Source organism: Bidens hawaiensis, unplaced genomic scaffold (genome assembly GCF_021521415.1).
Source record: "Bidens hawaiensis isolate Kalapana, Puna unplaced genomic scaffold, B.hawaiensis_p1.1 tig00030845_1, whole genome shotgun sequence".
NCBI lineage: Eukaryota > Viridiplantae > Streptophyta > Magnoliopsida > Asterales > Asteraceae > Bidens > Bidens hawaiensis.
The window spans coordinates 187,335-204,509 of NW_027495171.1; the positions used below are offsets into that span (position 1 = coordinate 187,335).

Here is a 17,175-nt window from a genome sequence, read left to right on the forward strand (position 1 = left end):
CATGGGTTTCAACCCACAAAACAAACCCACCCCGACCAATGTGGGTAGATTGCCAAATTGCAATTTATGGCAAACCTTTGCCATGAAAAATATATGAATGTTAGATAACATAAATGTGTGTTAATTATTATTATTACATATAAATGTTCTAGGGTATTTGTGGGTAGGTGTCGCCAGTGATATTGTGATTTATGGGTACAAGAGGGTAGAAATGAGATGGCAGTGCGTGATTGACCGGTGAATGGGTAATACCCATGAGTGCCCCTCCCACTCTAATATATAACCAAAGTCAAAAATATATGTGAAATGTCTTTTAAGTCAAAAAGAGATCATAATATATTGGGTCAGGCTAAACGTATCCCTCCTGGTTGCTTGTCATACCCTCACCCCTCTCGGAAAAACCAACTTTCATATTACTCCTTGAAATCATATAATTAACAAATTAGCACAAAATTAAGGATTTCAGATTATTGTTTTTACAAGTTGTATTTTCTTTTTATGATTTCGGGTTTAGGGTTTAGAGTTTCGGGTTTCGTTTTTAGGGTTTAGGGTTTGGGTTTAGGGTGGGTTCGGGTTTAGGGTTTAGGTTTCCGGGTTTAGGGTTTCGATTTTAGGGTTTAGGGTTTAGAATTTGGGTTTAGGGTTCGGGTTTAGGGTTTAGGTTTTCGGGTTTAAACATATCAAATAGGTTGAGATTATTAATAAAGGGTGTTGGTAAACGCACCCCTCCCATGCATTTTTACTAAACATACCACATCCTTAAAGTTTTACATTAATACGATTAGTATACAAAAAAAACTAGCTAGAGAAAGTATACAAAACTTTTTAATACATGTAAAAATATAAACAAACTTTTAATAAGATCTTAAAGAAATAAATAATAAAAATATATAAAAAAAACTGTAAAAGAAAAAACAACTTAACGGCTTTTTAGTTGATATTTTGAGACAAGTGTAAAATAAAATAAGAGGAAATAAAATATCAATTGCAAATGTTAAGGAAAAATGAAAGTTCAGGAGGGGAGAAGGGTGTATGATTAGCAAGGGCCTGATCCTTAATAAAACAAACTACATGTGTGAAAAGTTATGAATGAAAAGTTAAACATATCAAAGTCGAAAAATTAATGGGATAAATAAAAGCTTCAGGGTTCCATTAGTTAAAGCAAAGATCGAAACAAGGGGACGTAGATTGGGGGCAGTGTAAGAATGCTTTAATGTAATTTTCTTTCTCTTTGTTTGTTGTTGCTTCTCCGTGCTCGATGGAGAAGCCTACTGTTTCTTTGGTAGCCTTTGTTTGGTGTTGGTTGGTTTAATGAAAGTCAAGTTTAAAAAAACTCTATAATAAAACAACTAGAGTTATAAACATTTTTTTTTCCTTTTCAAGGTGGAATAGTGGTAAGAAGTCTGGATCCTTCAATGGAGACTCATATTCGATCCCTACAGACAACACTTGAGGATTGCATGACTGGCTTAGTGTAAAAGACCGGGATCTTTATGATCTTCGGTTCGATCTAAAGTCGCCCGGTTTTACCACCAATGAGCCTTCAGGCGGATGGGTTTTTCCCGAACTGGAGATAACTTGGAGGCGCGTAGGGGCTCCATACAGCTGTGTTGGGTCAGCAGACAGTGACCTTTTACCATTAAGTCACCCGATACAAAGTACATTGACAATTGTTTGTTTGTTGACCATTAAACAAATCTTTATACCTATTATACAATGACAAATTTTAAAAAGTATTTGTTAAAAGAATCTTGTAGTTTTCCAATATGAAATTGACTCTTGAACTAACATATAAACATTCATCCAAACACATTATCATTTGAAAAATTGTTTATCGAGTTTAGGTATTTAAGAGACTTTGTTGTTGTTATTAGGCCACCAACCTTGTAAACTTTGATGTATTCTAATATGTCATTCTTCGGCCAAGAATTTTGAAAAAATCGAAAGTGCTCAAAATATGGTAAGTAAAATATGGTTGGTTCACGTACTATAGATAGACAGACCATGTGTCGTGGAGGGTTGGTCAAAAAAAAATTTACAGCTATTTTCTCCTTGTCGATTAAGCGATCGTTATTCTCATACTTTAACCAGCCTATATCACACTAAATTCCCATATTTCTAAGTCATCTTTAATTATCAGTATATAGAAAATATATTGGCAAGAGATCACTGTCCCCAATTTCAATAACATCACATAAGTGATAAGTTAACATGTTGGCATTTACATGTGTTTGAATTCATTGTTTCCAGAAACAATATCATTCTTCTAACAATGGTAGTCTTAACAAAGGCCCTCAACACCCCCACCCGACCCTTCTAGAAATATTTGACTTGGTTTGAGAATTAATAATTTATTAATAAAATCTTATCAAGAAAATGAACTTATGGTGTTTAATAAATTGCTTTCTTAATTAAATAATTTGAACATTCGTCATTGTTGAAGAAAATTTATGTTTTTTCATTGACTGGGTGGCAGTTAAAATATAGATTACAAGGTTAATGGTTTAATCCCTGTAAAATATAATATTTAATCATTTAAAAAAGAAATAAATATACTTTTAACATTTGTCATTGTTAAAGAAAGTTTGTGTTTTTCCTTTGGTTCTTTGAAGGAATTGCGCCCGGGACTACAGTTTATCCACGATTAAGTTGTGACATCAATCGTAATATCACTTATTTTAGTCTGTAAGTTGAAAGTCTTTGTGACACGTGATCAGCTGAGCTTTGGATTAAACCACAAGGGTCATCCATGTAAGTACTCTTTCAATAATTTATACAACAAAATAGGTGTGCACAGTATGACTTGGGTCTACAACCAAACCAAAACTTCGGTTTTTAAAAGCGATCCAATTTTTGTTTTTTCTATTTTGTCATATGAGTTTGAAAATATTGATCCCAAACCATTTGGACAAAAAAATGAATTTCAGCCTAAATTATTTTGTCAACGGATAACTAATATTATACAATATACACCATAGCTAAAATGTTGAAGCTACATATTTCTTATTTAAATATTTATAAATTACTTAAATTAATATATAAAAACTGAAAATTTATAAACTTGTTTCTGTTCGATTTTTGTTATAGGCAAAACCAAACTCAAATCATAAATTCAGTATTTACAAAAACATAAACCAAACCCGACCCGACCCGACCCGACCGGCTCTCATCAAATTCTGTAGAGACTCCGCCGTCAAACCAGTCATTATCATTACCGGACGGACTCAACCTCCGATTAGGTATGAATTCCTTCATATTATCCTATCCTCCGATGATTAGTATGAATCCATTACTCAATAATAATAACAACTGTATGTATGTATGTATTTATGTGTGTTTTGATTATTATTTTTATGTTTAGATCCGAAATGCCGTCTCTTCAAACAGCACTGCCTCCTGAACTCGCCAACAACGCTATTAGGGCTAGTCACTACTTTCATTTCATTTCTCTACATGAATCAGTATTTCAAATCTCGTTTTATAAGAATTAGGTCACGAATAATAATAATAATAATAATAATAATAATAATATACATGTGATTTTGGTTTGGTGAAAAAACCTAATTTGTGTTGTCCTTTTCACTTATAGCTCTACCGCGAATGCCTACGCAGAGCCAAGTACGTTGGTCATAAGGTATGCACTTCCAACTTTTACTTTTGTTTCTGAATTGAATTTTGGGTTCTTATAAGTTGCAGGGATGCATTTAGGAATATAGTTTGTTGAAATAAACGAGTGCTAACAACTTTTGTTAATTACATAACCAAATTCAAAGATTTGGTGCTCAATTGTCTTCAACAGTCTAAGCTAACCCGATCACAAACATTCCTCCTCATTTTCATCATTCATCCGACCCGTCCATTTTTTGCAAAAGACTAGAATCTGTGGTGTGTTGTTTGTTTTAAATTGTCGTTTGGCGTACATGCCATTTAATTATCTTGATATGAATCCTAGATAACATAGTTTTAAAAATCTAGAGGCTTCAAATGCAGACCATCAATCCGCTATTCACAACATGCTGCTTTTGGATTATCATAAAACATATTAGGATTTAAGTAAAACCCTATGTCACATGCAGAGGTCTATGTACTCAGGTCCTTGATTATGTTGTGTAATAAACTAGCAGCCTTAATGCTCACCTTAGGTCTGTCCGTCGATTTATGGATATATGACATATACCATAACCAACTTAAGAGCATATATAATATATCTTCAAAATCTATCTTGTAGAATAATGATACTCTCTTCCTCGACACATCATTTGGTCAACAAGCTGTTTGACAAATGATGTTGCAGACCAAGTGATTGCGGGTCTATGCAAGTTTCTTTGATTTGTGAACCTTCTCATCATGTTCACCCAAGACCAACATGATGAACCTCTTCATGAGCATGACTGTTGCTCTTTCCTGTATCCTCTTCATCATACTCATCAATCAACGGGTTTATTGATTGTTTACCGAAGGTCCTTTTCATTATTAAATTCTTTAATTATATGCGAATAATCTTGGGGCACTTGAGGTATTCTTTGGTGTTACTAAACCCTCCCAACAAACTGTTGCATTTTCTATCCTTCATTACATTATTTTAAGAATATCACCCGCAAACTTGTTCCTTTTTGCGGGGGTCAACTGTACCATAATTTTTAGCTGGATTTTCTGGAACCAGAACTACCAATTTAGGGTCTATTTCACAATCATTTTATAAATCCTGAAAATTGTACATAAATATAGTTCGCTGTATAAGCTGGATCAGGGGAACTGGTTAAAAGACAGATATATAAAGTTTAAAACTTATTAGAATAACCATCAGTAAAGTTCAAACTTAGAACACCAAACAATATAAAGATTAACCAAGTTGGAACTTAGAAATAACAGGCAAGTAGAAGCATGCTACAAGGCGCATGCCTCTTGTATGTCGATCATCTTGCATTACTTGAAGTGCAAACATCACATGAGCTTTTAGTAACTTTTTCACAGGCTTTCAAACATTTTTCATGCGTTTCTGAAACTGAACCACTGAAATGTAGCAACATAACACGGAGCTGGTTGTTCAAATGGTGAGGCAGCAATTCAGGAAAAACATGCATGAGACAGACCCGGAGAAGATTCAGAAGATGAAAGATGAGTAAGTTAAGCTGTTTTGTATGTGAATGTGACAACAGAATATGATGCATTTGTGTGTATTTGCATTGTAGTGCAGCAAGAGGGCTTATAAATCACATATTATATGAAGCTGAGGCAATGACAGGCAGGAAATTCAGCTGAACATCATAATGTCTTCTGCTCTGAAAAGGATGTTGATTTTGACTTTTCTGCGGTTGAATCTTTATTCAAATAATTTCACCTGTAACTTGAATTTGCCAGTATTTTTTTTGTCTGATTTTGTTTCATTTTAAGTTATTTGCACCTTACCATGAAAAAGGTAGCAACAATATTTAGATCTTTTAAATAAAATCTATCTAATAGAGACTTCACTTTCTGAGTGAAATAGCCCACCCGATCGCCAAACTAAATCGAAACAGGCCAAAGTCTTTGAAAGCAAAAATTTAGTTTTAAGTACGGGTGTATACGAGCCGAGCTGAGCGGCTTGTTTCGAGTTACAAGAGCTCGCGCTCGGCTCGTTTCAAATTCTTTTTCTAAATCTAAAGCTTGAGCTCGGTTATGAGTCATATTTCAAGCTCAAGCTTGACTCGGATGTTTGGGCTTGACTTGTTTATTATTAGATATAAATAATTATATACATGTTTAATTTTTCTAGTATATTCACTATATTGGAGAAAATCCAAATCAGTCTAAGCTCAGCTCGAGCTTGCCTATGCGGTGTGAAACTAATTAATACATACTAACATAAGTCTAGAAGAGTTGAAGCTTAAAAATACACAAGACTTGTTAAGGCTCGACAAGCTTAAAAGGTCTTCTCATACAAGACTTGGGATACGGCTTGATAACTAAAAGAGTTTTATTTAAGGCCTGGGCACGACTTGGACTCGATTCGAGCTTTTTATCAATCCAGTATCAAGTAGCTCGCAAGTTGTCTAGCTCATTAGCATCCCAAGTTTCGAGCCTTTTTCACAGCATTCTTTTTTTTGGCATAACCATCAAATTTTTTCTAGGTTTTTATTTGAAAGCTATAAAATAAGTAGTTTATAGTTTGACAAAGTTAACTACATAGATGAATTTTATTGTTCTGTCTTTATGATACAAAGTGCTTCTTAAAGAATTTTATTGTTCTGCCTTTATAATACATCTATAAGTGACCATCTCATATAAAAAAACACACAGTATAACACATAAAAAATGCTTTCATCTTACACTGCTTGTTAAGGAAAGAAAGTGACACCATAAAACATGTCTCAATGCATGCTTAACTTGAACATTAAATAATTTCACTTGAACATGCTTCCTTCTAGCCTAACAACAGAAACCTGCAAAACCATAAAACAAAAATGCCAACATGGCCATAATTATTCCTTCTAACCTAATAACACAAAACCATTAAACTAAAATGGCAACACGAACCTAGTTTCAACGCTAAAATATCGCAAGTTCCGAGTTTGAACTCGCTCCATAAACTCTCAAGTTCTCGAACGAACCATCCTGGAACACATCCATCTTCTCCAACAACTTAACAATCAATCCACCAACCAAATAAGAAACACCCGACACCATGAACCCAAACACGACATAATAACTGATAGTCTTAAAATAAGACATTGGTGGTCTCTGAACATATGCTTTGCCAGCAGCCAGAATCATGATACACACAATGGAGGCTGCAGCCACTGTCAGAAGCTTGAGATCTTTGTCATGGAAAGAGAAGCCATAGATGACTGGAGGAAGGAACCCAAATACGAGGTATGATAATAGAGAAACCGTCATGTGAAGCGGGAAATCGGCTCGTTGACCCAAAAGCTGTTGGTATCGGTCTTCTGTCTTTCTTGTCCGTTCGTTTTTAAGGTCCCAAAGCTGTAAAGTGTACATGTTAACATTTATTTCAGGCATTGATATGAACACAGCCCATTTAACCAGAAACATTTATTTTAGTTTATTTTTCTTGCATATTAATACTCCAAAATTATAGTCTAGAAAAGTATTAGTCAATATGTTTAGTATAGTGGCCCGGCCCTAATTAACATTAGCCGGCCCTAATTAGGGTTTTGTATTCTCTATATATATCTGCTATTGTACAACATTAGTACATACAATAATACAAATCATTCTTTACCAAACTTAACTTGGTATCAAAGCCACTTCCCTTTTTTTTTTCCTGCCGATATCCTTCCTCACAGATCAACAGATCTGTTTTCCTACCGACAGCAAACCCTAAACAGATTTTGTTTCTGCCTTTATCACAACTATGGCAGATCTGACTCCTTTCTCCACAACCGACAAAACAGCCCATAATTCCCACAAGTTTGGGTTTACTTTATCCCCTACAAATTATGGCTATTGGAAGGCTATGGTTGAACCCTTATTACAAACGGCCTCATCGGATATGCTGATGGTAGCATCCCTTGTCCCCCATCAACAGTTACAACTCAACAGTCTTCTTCTGGTAAAGAAAGTGCTGCTCCTTCTGCTGTCATTACACCCAATCCGAACTACACTGTCTGGCAAGCCAATGATGCACACGTTCGTATGCTGATTATGTCCACCATCTCTGAGGCATCTTTCCAACACGTTCAAGGTACTACATCACGTGATTTATGGCTTTCTCTTCAACGTGCTTATGCCCCTCACACTACTTCAAGGGAATTTACCCTCAAAGCACAATTGTTGAAAATACAAATGAAAGGAGACGAAACTGCTCCTGCCTATCTTGCGAGGGCTCAAGAATATGCGAATGCCCTCGCTAACATCGGTGCACCTATGACGGAAAAAGAGATTGTTATGTTGGTTGTTGGTGGTCTTCGTGAAGAATACAATCCTGTTAAACAAGGTCTTCTCACCAGAGATTTCCAAGCTGTCCAAGCTGTCTTTTCTGAACTCCCTGCTCTTCTTGCGGATTATGATTTTATGATCAAGAAACCAGTTCCGGAGATGCCATCGGCCCAGGCATACACGACTGCTACAGCAACCGATTCTCCCTTGGTCCCTAATGATACGGTTCAGGCTCTCCAACAACTTGTTACTCGTCTTGGTTTCCAGTTACAACCTACCTCTGGCGCACCTCCACCCTCGCCTTCTCAAGCCTTTTACACAAACAGGGCTGGTCCGAATAATAACACTCGAGGTAGAGGTGGTTATCGTGGCCGTGGAGGTCGCAACAACAACTACAACCGCAACCAGGGAGGCAGTCGAAACCCGGGTCAGTTCAGTTGGGCTTCTAATCAGAACATGGTATATGGTTCTTGTAACAGGTGCGGAATCGGTCACCTGCCTTCTGCCAACTATGCTGATTATCGCTCTCAAGCATCCAAATCGGAACCCGTCTACCATTCAGACACGTCAGCCGTCTGCCAACTATGCTGATTATCGCTCTCAAGCATCCACTTCTTGGCTGCCAGACACTGGCTCAAACAGTCACGTTGCTCCAGACATGTCGGGCTTTGACTCCACCGAGCCTTACTACGGTGAGGACAATCTGCACGTTGGTAATGGTAAAGCTCTTCCTATACTACACATTGGTTCCTCAAAAATTCACTCACCTAACAAAACCTTTTTACCTTAATAATGTTCTTCATGTTCCCGAAATTAAGAAACACCTTCTGTCTGTTCAAAAATTCTGTCACGATAATCACGTTTTCTTTGAATTTCACTCTACTTTTTTTGTTGTGAAGGACAAGTCTACACGCATTACCCTCCTCACGGGTCCAAGTGACGGTGGCCTTTACAAAATCAACCTTCCAGTCAATCAACCAATTCCAAAAGTTGCTTTTTCAACCACTCGAGCTTCAACAACCACATGGCATCAACGACTGGGACATCCACACTCCCAGCTTTTTCAGACTATGCTTTCTAAATATTGTTTACCTATTTCTAGCAAAGACTTTGATTTTCGTTGTAATTCTTGTTCTATTGGCAAATCATCGAAACTTCATTTACCATCTTTTGATTATGAAAGTAGTCATGTTCTGGATTTACTCTTTTGTGATGTGTGGGGGCCCGCACCGGTCACCTCCTTTGATGGACATACTTACTTTCTTTTGTGTGTTGATCATTTTTCAAAATTCATGTGGTTGTTTCCTTTAAAACGTAAATCAAATGTCTTTGACGTATTTAAACATTTTGTTACCATGGCCGAACGACAATTTTCGACTAAAATCAAATCCGTCCAAACCGATTGGGGAGGAGAATTCCGAAGTCTCTCACCCTTCTTTGCCTCTCTTGGCATTATACACCGACTCTCTTGTCCTCACACCAGTGAACAAAACGGTGTGGTTGAACGTCGTCACCGTCATGTTGTGGAAACCGGCCTAACATTAATGGCTCAAGCCCATGTTCCACAACGCTTTTGGCATTACGCCTTTGAAACCGCGGTCTACTTAATCAACCGCATGCCATCTCGTACCAACTCCACTACCTCCCCGTTCGAGCATCTCTTTCATCATAAACCCGATTTCTCCTTCCTCAGAATTTTTGGATGCCAATGCTACCCTTATCTTCGCCCTTATAATCTACACAAAATGGATCTTCGATCCACTTCGTGTATCTTCCTCGGGTATTGCACCTCTCATCATGGATATCGGTGTTTTGATCCGGTTTCTGAACGTATCTACATTGCCCGTCACGTTAGATTTAACGAGTTCCTTTTTTCCATTCTCTATCACCGAAACTACACCCACTTCTCCTACACCACCTACTGCTCATACATCTAACCCTTATGTCTCATCTTATCCTACACCACCCACTGCTGATACATCTAACCCACCGGTGCCCAATCCCACATCCGATCCTATACCTTCCACACCCTCATCTTCTATACCTGAACCACTTATTCCACAAACTCCTCCTACTCAGCAACCTGCTTCCTCACCTACCTCATTACCAACCCACACAAACTCGCAAACACCTCACACCGAAATTCCAACTAACACCTATTCTCGCCGAATCACCGACGCCCCACCCTCCTCCTCTTTTGACTAGTTCACCAAAAATGTTGCTCCCAATCCCACCACACCTCCCACTCAAACCGCAAATCCCTCCCAAACACCACATCCTCGTCAACGCCCACCTAACCTTCGCCAAAATCCTAAACAAACCAAATCCTTCAAACCCGCATCCTTTCACACCTCCACACCTCTCGCTAAGTCTGAATCGACCTCCTTTACCACTGCCAACGCGGACCCTCACTAGCGTAGGGCTATGGCCGATGAATACTCGGCGCTCTTACGAAACGGAACTTGGACATTAGTTCCACGGGTACCAAACACAAATGTGGTTGATTGCAAATGGGTCTATAAAATTAAACGTGATCAACATGGGGCCATTCAGCGTTATAAAGCGCGTCTTGTTGCTAAAGGGTTTCGCCAACAACAAGGTATTGATTACACAGAGACTTTTAGTCCAGTATTTAAAGCCACCACTATTCGAGTAGTTCTCTCCATTGCTGTTTCAAAACAATGGTCTCTACGTCAGCTGGATGTTCAAAATGCCTTCTTGCATGGCGACTTAAAAGAAACAGTTTATCTACAACAACCACAAGGATTTGTTGATCCTCATAGACCGAATCATGTCTGCTTGCTCCACAAATCCCTATACGAATTGAAGCAGGCACCGAGAGCCTGGTTTCAGCGCCTGTCAGCAGCCCTTGCGTCTCTCGGTTTTCTGGGGTCTAAAACTGACCCCTCTTTATTCATCTATTCGGCTAATGGGACAGTGATGTATATGCTTATTTATGTTGACGACATCGTCTTGACAGGTAACAACAACAAGGCTATTGATCAGGTTGTTAACAGCCTCAGTCACACCTTTGCCATCGAGGACATGGGATCTTTGTCTTACTTCCTTGGTATTGAGGTCGCCCGGTACAACTCAGACATCGTTCTCTCACAAAAGAAGTATATCAACAACTTACTTGCTCGTGCCAACCTCTCGCGGGCCAAACCGGTCCCATCACCATGCACTACTAGTGCCCCATTATCTCTTGGTGACAGTGAACCATTTGACGATCCAGTAAAATATCGCCAAATGGTGGGTGCCCTTCAATACGTCACTCTCTCCAGACCAGATATCACCTTTGACGATCTAGAAGGTTTGCCAATTCATGCAGTCGCCAACCGTGAATCACTGGTCTACTGTTAAGCGTATTCTACGCTACCTCCAAGAAACCGCCGATCATGGGTTGTTACTCTCAAAATCCTCCTCTTGTGTGCTTCATGCATATACGGACACGACTTTCAATGCCTTGAGTGCCTTCTCTGATGCAGACTGGGCTGGATGCCCTGTTGACCGTCGATCCACGGGAAGGTATGCTATCTATCTTGGATCGAACCTCGTCTCATGATCTGCACGAAAACAAAAGACAGCCTCTCGTTCATCTGCAGAATCAGAATATAAGGCACTCGCTGATACGGTAGCGGAAGTGACCTGGCTTGAAACACTTCTCCGTGAACTCCATGTTCCGATTCGCTCAGCCCCAAACTTATGGTGTGACAACCTAGGGGCTACTTACTTATCATCTAATCCGGTCTTTCATGCGCGGACAAAGCACGTAGAGGTTGACTTTCACTTTGTAAGAGAAAAGGTTGCTCAGGGGCCCTATCAGTTCATTTTATTTCAACAAACGATCAGATTGCCGATGTCTTCACAAAACCTCTCTCATCTGAACGATTTCTCTTCTTGAAGTCCAAGCTAAGGGTCTTTCCTCGGCCTTAGCTTGAGGGGGAATATTAGTCAATATGTTTAGTATAGTGGCCCGGCCCTAATTAACATTAGCCGGCCCTAATTAGGGTTTTGTATTCTCTATATATATCTGCTATTGTACAACATTAGTACATACAATAATACAAATCATTCTTTACCAAACTTAACTAAAAGAAAATACAAATTTGTGCAAAAGACATGAGTATGAGACATATTTTCAAAGTTTGACATGCACGCAACCTGTTTGACCCGAAATTTATTTTATTTTTTTGGATTTTAATACTCTATTGAAATTAAAATAAAAAGTAAAACATATATAAAAATAGTTGCATTTAAACTGTAAATCTAGTGTTCATTTCTCTCTTATCATCATAAAATCATGGCATAAAATACCCAATCCGTTTATGTTATGACATAAACATATTGTTCTGAAAAATTTACAAAGTTAAACGAGTCAACCCACGAACACCCAAACCGGCCCCTTCAGCTGACTTTGTTCACGGATATAACCGGAAAATAAATCCAAACCTATGATTTTGTGTTAGGTTCACATCCCTAATAATAAGATGCAAAATAGAGCGAACTTCAAATGAATATCACAACTTACATCATGACAAATCACGAACAACCCGCCAAATATATTAGCCAATCCCAGTGCCAACACATTTACTGCAAGCATCAAATAACAAACATTAAAAACTTTACCACCACGTAACCAACTCTTAAAACCTTTCGCAACAAATGTAATGCTTACACGTGGCGGCATCACCACCGGCTGCAGAAGACACAACACTTAAACTTGTAATCAGTTCAATCAAACCACCATAAACAATACTTTTAATTATGTCCACGCTCCGACCGCCTCCAGTCACCGTGGCGGTACTGCCACATTCCACCGCCTGCTGCACCGCCGGAGTTCCCGTCACACCGAGTGTGTCTGGTGGTGTTTGAAAGGTGGATGCATCACGTTGCTTGCTTTCTATGGTAATTATTGTGTCATCTTTAATCCTTTCAATGTTGTTCACATTTTCAAGAAGATTAACGTGTTGATCGTAGATTAAAAGATCTTTGCTGACTTTTAGAGGCTCTTCAAGATGAATTTCAACATTGTTTTGAACAATGTGTTGTGAAGCTTCATGCATTACATCTGTTGATTGAATTGAAACTTCATGGTCAAACTTCATATGCTCATGTAGTTTGACTTTGAACATAGTCGAATTAAGAAATGTACAAAATGATTATATTTTAAGTTTACGATGATTACCTGAACTATTTGTTTGAACCGTCACATCAAGCTCTTGGTTCATTTGTGAATTGTCAATGATTAAAGTTCCCACATTTGGAGGAACAAGAAGCTTCAATCCGTCGTGTTGAAGTATAGATGTTGAATTATCTGTGGGCTCCACGCTATTAGTCAACAGCGGCTTGACCACAAACATGCCTGGATACTCACTTTTATTGTTGGATTCTTTCTCAATATGGTATGAGGTAAGTAACTGCTCGGTAGTGTCTGTAAATGTAGAGTCTGTTGTCATCTTTCCTGTAACAAATTACAAGGACAATTAGGTAATTACGCAATCCTACTAATATAAACACACATACATATACAGAAGCATTTTTGTGATTAACACGAAACACGTCAACTCAAAATTTGATCTGCCTATATAGTGTCTTCACTGGTAGTCAAAATTTGTTTTACGTTAATTACAAAAAGGCCATTGCGGTCTTACAGTGTGTTCACTAATGCACTATATTTTACAGGCAATGTATTCACGGGATAAAAATGTTTTCACGTTAGTAATACTTTTAATATTACTGACCGTTGATTTGTGTTGTAGCTAAATCCGATTGAAGTTGATTGTTTTCCAAATCTGTTGTACCATTGGAGGTATGTAAGTTAGCTTCTTGCATCGATAAATTTACGTTAGAAGATACAGAAGAGACTTCAATAATATTATTTTCTGGATCTAAACTCTGAACGGCTCCTGAATCATTCAAATCAGTGACACTGTGCTCCACCTTTTCTGATCTAAAAAAGTTAGAAAACCAGCTTTTCTTCACGGGCATGTCCTTCTGCAAAAGTTCATTTTTTTCTTCATTGTTTTTATTTCGAAACGCGTGGAACAACTTAAACCCATTTCCTGCACCATCAAACAAAAGCTCAGTTAGTTTAAGTATTGGGGTATTTTGGTCACTTCATAGGAATTTAACAGAAAAGTTAGCCTCCATCCACTCCAAGTACCATATTTGTGACATGTGAGTATTAAGGGTATTTTGGTTATTTAAGGTGAGTTAACCTCCATCTGCTTCAAGGACCATCTGTGTTACGTTTGAGTATTAAGGGCATTTTGGTCTTTTCATAGGAATTTAACAGAAAATTTAACCTCTATCCACTTCAAGGACCATGTGTGTTACATTTGAGTATTAAGGATATCTTGGTCATTTCATATAATTTAACAGAAAAGTTAACCTCCATCCATTGCAAGAACCATCTGCGTTATGTTTGAGTGAACAGTAGGGTGTAATTTTAGAAAAGTGTGGACTAAACATGCAATATGAGCAAACCACGGGACCATCCGCGTAACTAACTAAATGTAAAAACATAAAACTGAACAATATGAAAGATTAAATTACTACCTGTGGGCATGAAAATGCTGAAACATGACAAACATCTGAATACATCTGGCTCACTTTGATGATCATATTCATTAGATATTGGTGGTTGAACTTGAACATCATCATCTAACCTAGTATCATCTAAAACAACATTTGATTCAGAAGAAACCGGAGTTTGCGGTTTGATACGTTTTCCATCTTCAGCGGGACCCGGAACTCTATGTTTCCTTTTACGAAGAATAACCCTTTTGGTGATACAAGAATTACAGTTAGGACAGAACAAATCATGTGTATCTTGCTTATTTATAACTGTCTCCACATCATATTCAGTTATCTCATCAATTTCAGTTATTTCTGTTTTGTTGGCTATGTATGATGGGCTACTTTTGTCACTTTCAGATGATATTTCATGCTTTTGATGTTCTCCATTTTGTTTGATCATAACAGTATGCACAACATTCCCGTTTTCTTGATTATTAATTGTTATATCGGTGTTCTCTGGCTCGTCGGTTTTCACGGTACCTGCAAAAAAATAATGAACTTTAAAAAAAAATTATAGGAGACAAAACATTATCCTAGTCTTTAATCTTGAAGGCCAGTGCCACTATGCAAATTGCTTTCTACAAATGATGCCAACTTTCACAAATTCATCATAAATCGTGGGGTCCAGATACCTTTGGTTTCATATATGGTTTTCACATTCGTCAGCATACGCGAGTGCCACCTAGGATGCTGATTATGAAGAGTGAGACATGCTCTGCCCTGATTATCCCATGGGCAGATTCGACATTTCCATAATCCTTCAGTCATAAAAAGGAAAAAAATGCAATTTTTTCAATTATTTATACTTGAAAGTCACCCTTTGACTTTAAGAGTCAAACTTGTATGTGCTATATGTTCAATTATTGTCTATATAATTACATACTTCTGAATGAAGTTACATGTATTTCCTCAAGATATTAAACATCCACACATCAATTTTAAAATTCAAAGTAGCTTCTTTGACATATAAGGTCAACTGTATTAACCTAATAATAAAGGCAGAAATTAAATAGCAGAGAAACTTGAGCAAATGCCCTGATCTTTAGGGGCAACCCCACATACAGATGACACTAAATTTTGTCTAATTTCACATTTATTCCAATTAATTAACCAAAAAAAAATATGAATTTCTTGAAAAAAATTATGTTCATACAAAATATTTTCAAGAAAATATCAAGAATAAAGATCAAAACTTTAAAGATTAAAACCCCATAATGAAAGAAAATCAAGAACCCTAATAATTTCATGAAAATCACCTTAAACCTTGAACAAGAAGAAAAGATCTCAGCTTGACTGTAAATAATATTAGAAAGAGTCTAAGAGAGTGATGGGTCTTTTTTATGAAGAAGAAACATGTAGGGTAGGATGAAGAACAAGAAGAATTGACTGGCCCAAAGGATAATTGTGTCTTTTGACACCCACCCACCCACCTCTATCTATCTAGGAAGTTGCAAGAACATACTAGGAAGAAGTTTGCATCCATTTTTTAATTAAAATGTTTGTTTTTTTAGCAATTTGGTAATAAATAAACAGCTTCAATGTCAAGTACTATACTGTTGCATTTAGATGTTCAATTTTTACCTTTATCTGTGTCATAATAAACACAAAACTCTTTCTTTTTTTCATCTTCACCAACTTTCATGTCATCAGGTGGTTGAATAATAAAATCTTTCACTTCTTCTTCTTCATCTTCATATTCAACTTCATCTTGTTGATGATGATGTTTGCCATTTGTGACAGCAACTGAATCAGCATTGTTGGTGGTTTGGTTGAGGTTCTTTGTTCTAGCTACCAAACCCTCATCCAGTTCTTCTTGGTCCCATGGATGTTCATGTTGTACCTCTGTGCTTTCCATTTTCAATATGTAAAATATGATGTGTGGAGAGTGGTGGTGGGTGGATAAACTTAAAAGAGAAGGAAAGGTGTAAAAGACTCTTGGAGATTTAATGAGGATTATTATTATTATTATTATTATTATTATTATTATTATTATTTTGTTATGTTTCCAGTGATACATACATACATGGTTGACAGAAATATTAAATAATAAAACTAGTAGGCTTATCTTGCTGCATTTAAACGGCTTCATCTTCCAAACTTCCATGCCTCTCTGTAAATATTAATGAGAGGTATATTATACTAATAAACATATTGAATTATAACGAAAATAGAAAAAAAGTTAATATATTTAATGTTTTTTAAATCAATGGTTAATATACTGTTATGTTGATTTATGAAGTTTATAATCAGGTTACTAACATTAAGAGCATTTTTAGTATTTTCTATCAATATTCATACAATTTGACTAAAAATCAATACATTTTTATGTTTCATTTTAAATTAAATAATAATACTATTTCCTACATGATTGCAAAATCGTTAGACACTCCGTAGTTGGTTGACTGGAGAGTGACGAGTACTCGATGTAAGCGGAAAGCGCTCAGGGAGTACTCATATATGATAAATTATGAAAAAAAAATATTTTTTAGAGAATTATACATGACAGGTATCATAAGTTTACTATTATTTGTAACAAACCATGTGAATATCAATATAAAGTTAAAATATACATGTTCATATAATAAAGTACTTCAAAAACTAATATTTATTCATTATTATATTCATTCTTTAATATTATAGACAATGGAGTTATGTTTTATTTTTGCTTTTAAGTCAAACTAGGACCGAGTAGACTGACTAAATCCGATCATAGCA

The 17,175-nt window shown here is 36.9% G+C and overlaps 2 protein-coding genes across 4 annotated transcripts; one reads left to right on the forward strand and one right to left on the reverse strand.

Moving 5' to 3' along the window:
- Nucleotides 1-3,332: 3,332 nt before the first annotated feature.
- LOC143581266 (uncharacterized) lies at nucleotides 3,333-5,471 on the forward strand. Its single transcript, XM_077064093.1, has 4 exons — nucleotides 3,333-3,422; nucleotides 3,590-3,634; nucleotides 5,025-5,122; nucleotides 5,193-5,471. Exons 1-4 carry the CDS (start codon nucleotides 3,354-3,356, stop codon nucleotides 5,260-5,262), a joined length of 282 nt encoding a protein of 93 aa, XP_076920208.1. The 5' UTR covers nucleotides 3,333-3,353; the 3' UTR covers nucleotides 5,263-5,471.
- Nucleotides 5,472-6,403: 932 nt separating this feature from the next.
- Nucleotides 6,404-16,381, reverse strand: LOC143581264 (membrane protein of ER body-like protein). Of its 3 annotated transcripts, none has more exons than XM_077064090.1 (8): nucleotides 16,042-16,381; nucleotides 15,093-15,218; nucleotides 14,440-14,940; nucleotides 13,623-13,943; nucleotides 13,067-13,342; nucleotides 12,557-12,949; nucleotides 12,410-12,471; nucleotides 6,404-6,963 (listed from the first exon to the last, which is right to left on the reverse strand). In XM_077064090.1, exons 1-8 carry the CDS (start codon nucleotides 16,313-16,315, stop codon nucleotides 6,529-6,531), a joined length of 2,388 nt encoding a protein of 795 aa, XP_076920205.1. In that variant the 5' UTR covers nucleotides 16,316-16,381; the 3' UTR covers nucleotides 6,404-6,528. The 3 variants fall into 3 exon arrangements, with proteins under 3 accessions (XP_076920205.1, XP_076920206.1, XP_076920207.1); XM_077064091.1 differs by having other exon boundaries at nucleotides 14,440-14,936; nucleotides 15,089-15,218; XM_077064092.1 differs by lacking the exon at nucleotides 15,093-15,218 and having other exon boundaries at nucleotides 16,042-16,379.
- Between the last annotated feature and the right edge of the window lie 794 nt (nucleotides 16,382-17,175).

Excerpts from the sequence above, each read along its gene's own strand:
- LOC143581266 (XM_077064093.1), top strand. The coding sequence starts at position 3,354 with ATGTTTAGATCCGAAATGCCGTCTCTTCAAACAGCACTGCCTCCTGAA. Across the intron at positions 3,423-3,589 it reads TCGCCAACAACGCTATTAGG|CTCTACCGCGAATGCCTACG; the intron begins GCTAGTCACTAC and ends TTTCACTTATAG. Across the intron at positions 5,123-5,192 it reads ATTCAGAAGATGAAAGATGA|TGCAGCAAGAGGGCTTATAA; the intron begins GTAAGTTAAGCT and ends TTTGCATTGTAG.
- LOC143581264 (XM_077064090.1), bottom strand. The coding sequence starts at position 16,315 with ATGGAAAGCACAGAGGTACAACATGAACATCCATGGGACCAAGAAGAA. Across the intron at positions 13,343-13,622 it reads AGCTACAACACAAATCAACG|GAAAGATGACAACAGACTCT; the intron begins GTCAGTAATATT and ends AATTTGTTACAG. Across the intron at positions 6,964-12,409 it reads TGTTCGTGATTTGTCATGAT|CTTTGGGACCTTAAAAACGA; the intron begins GTAAGTTGTGAT and ends TACACTTTACAG.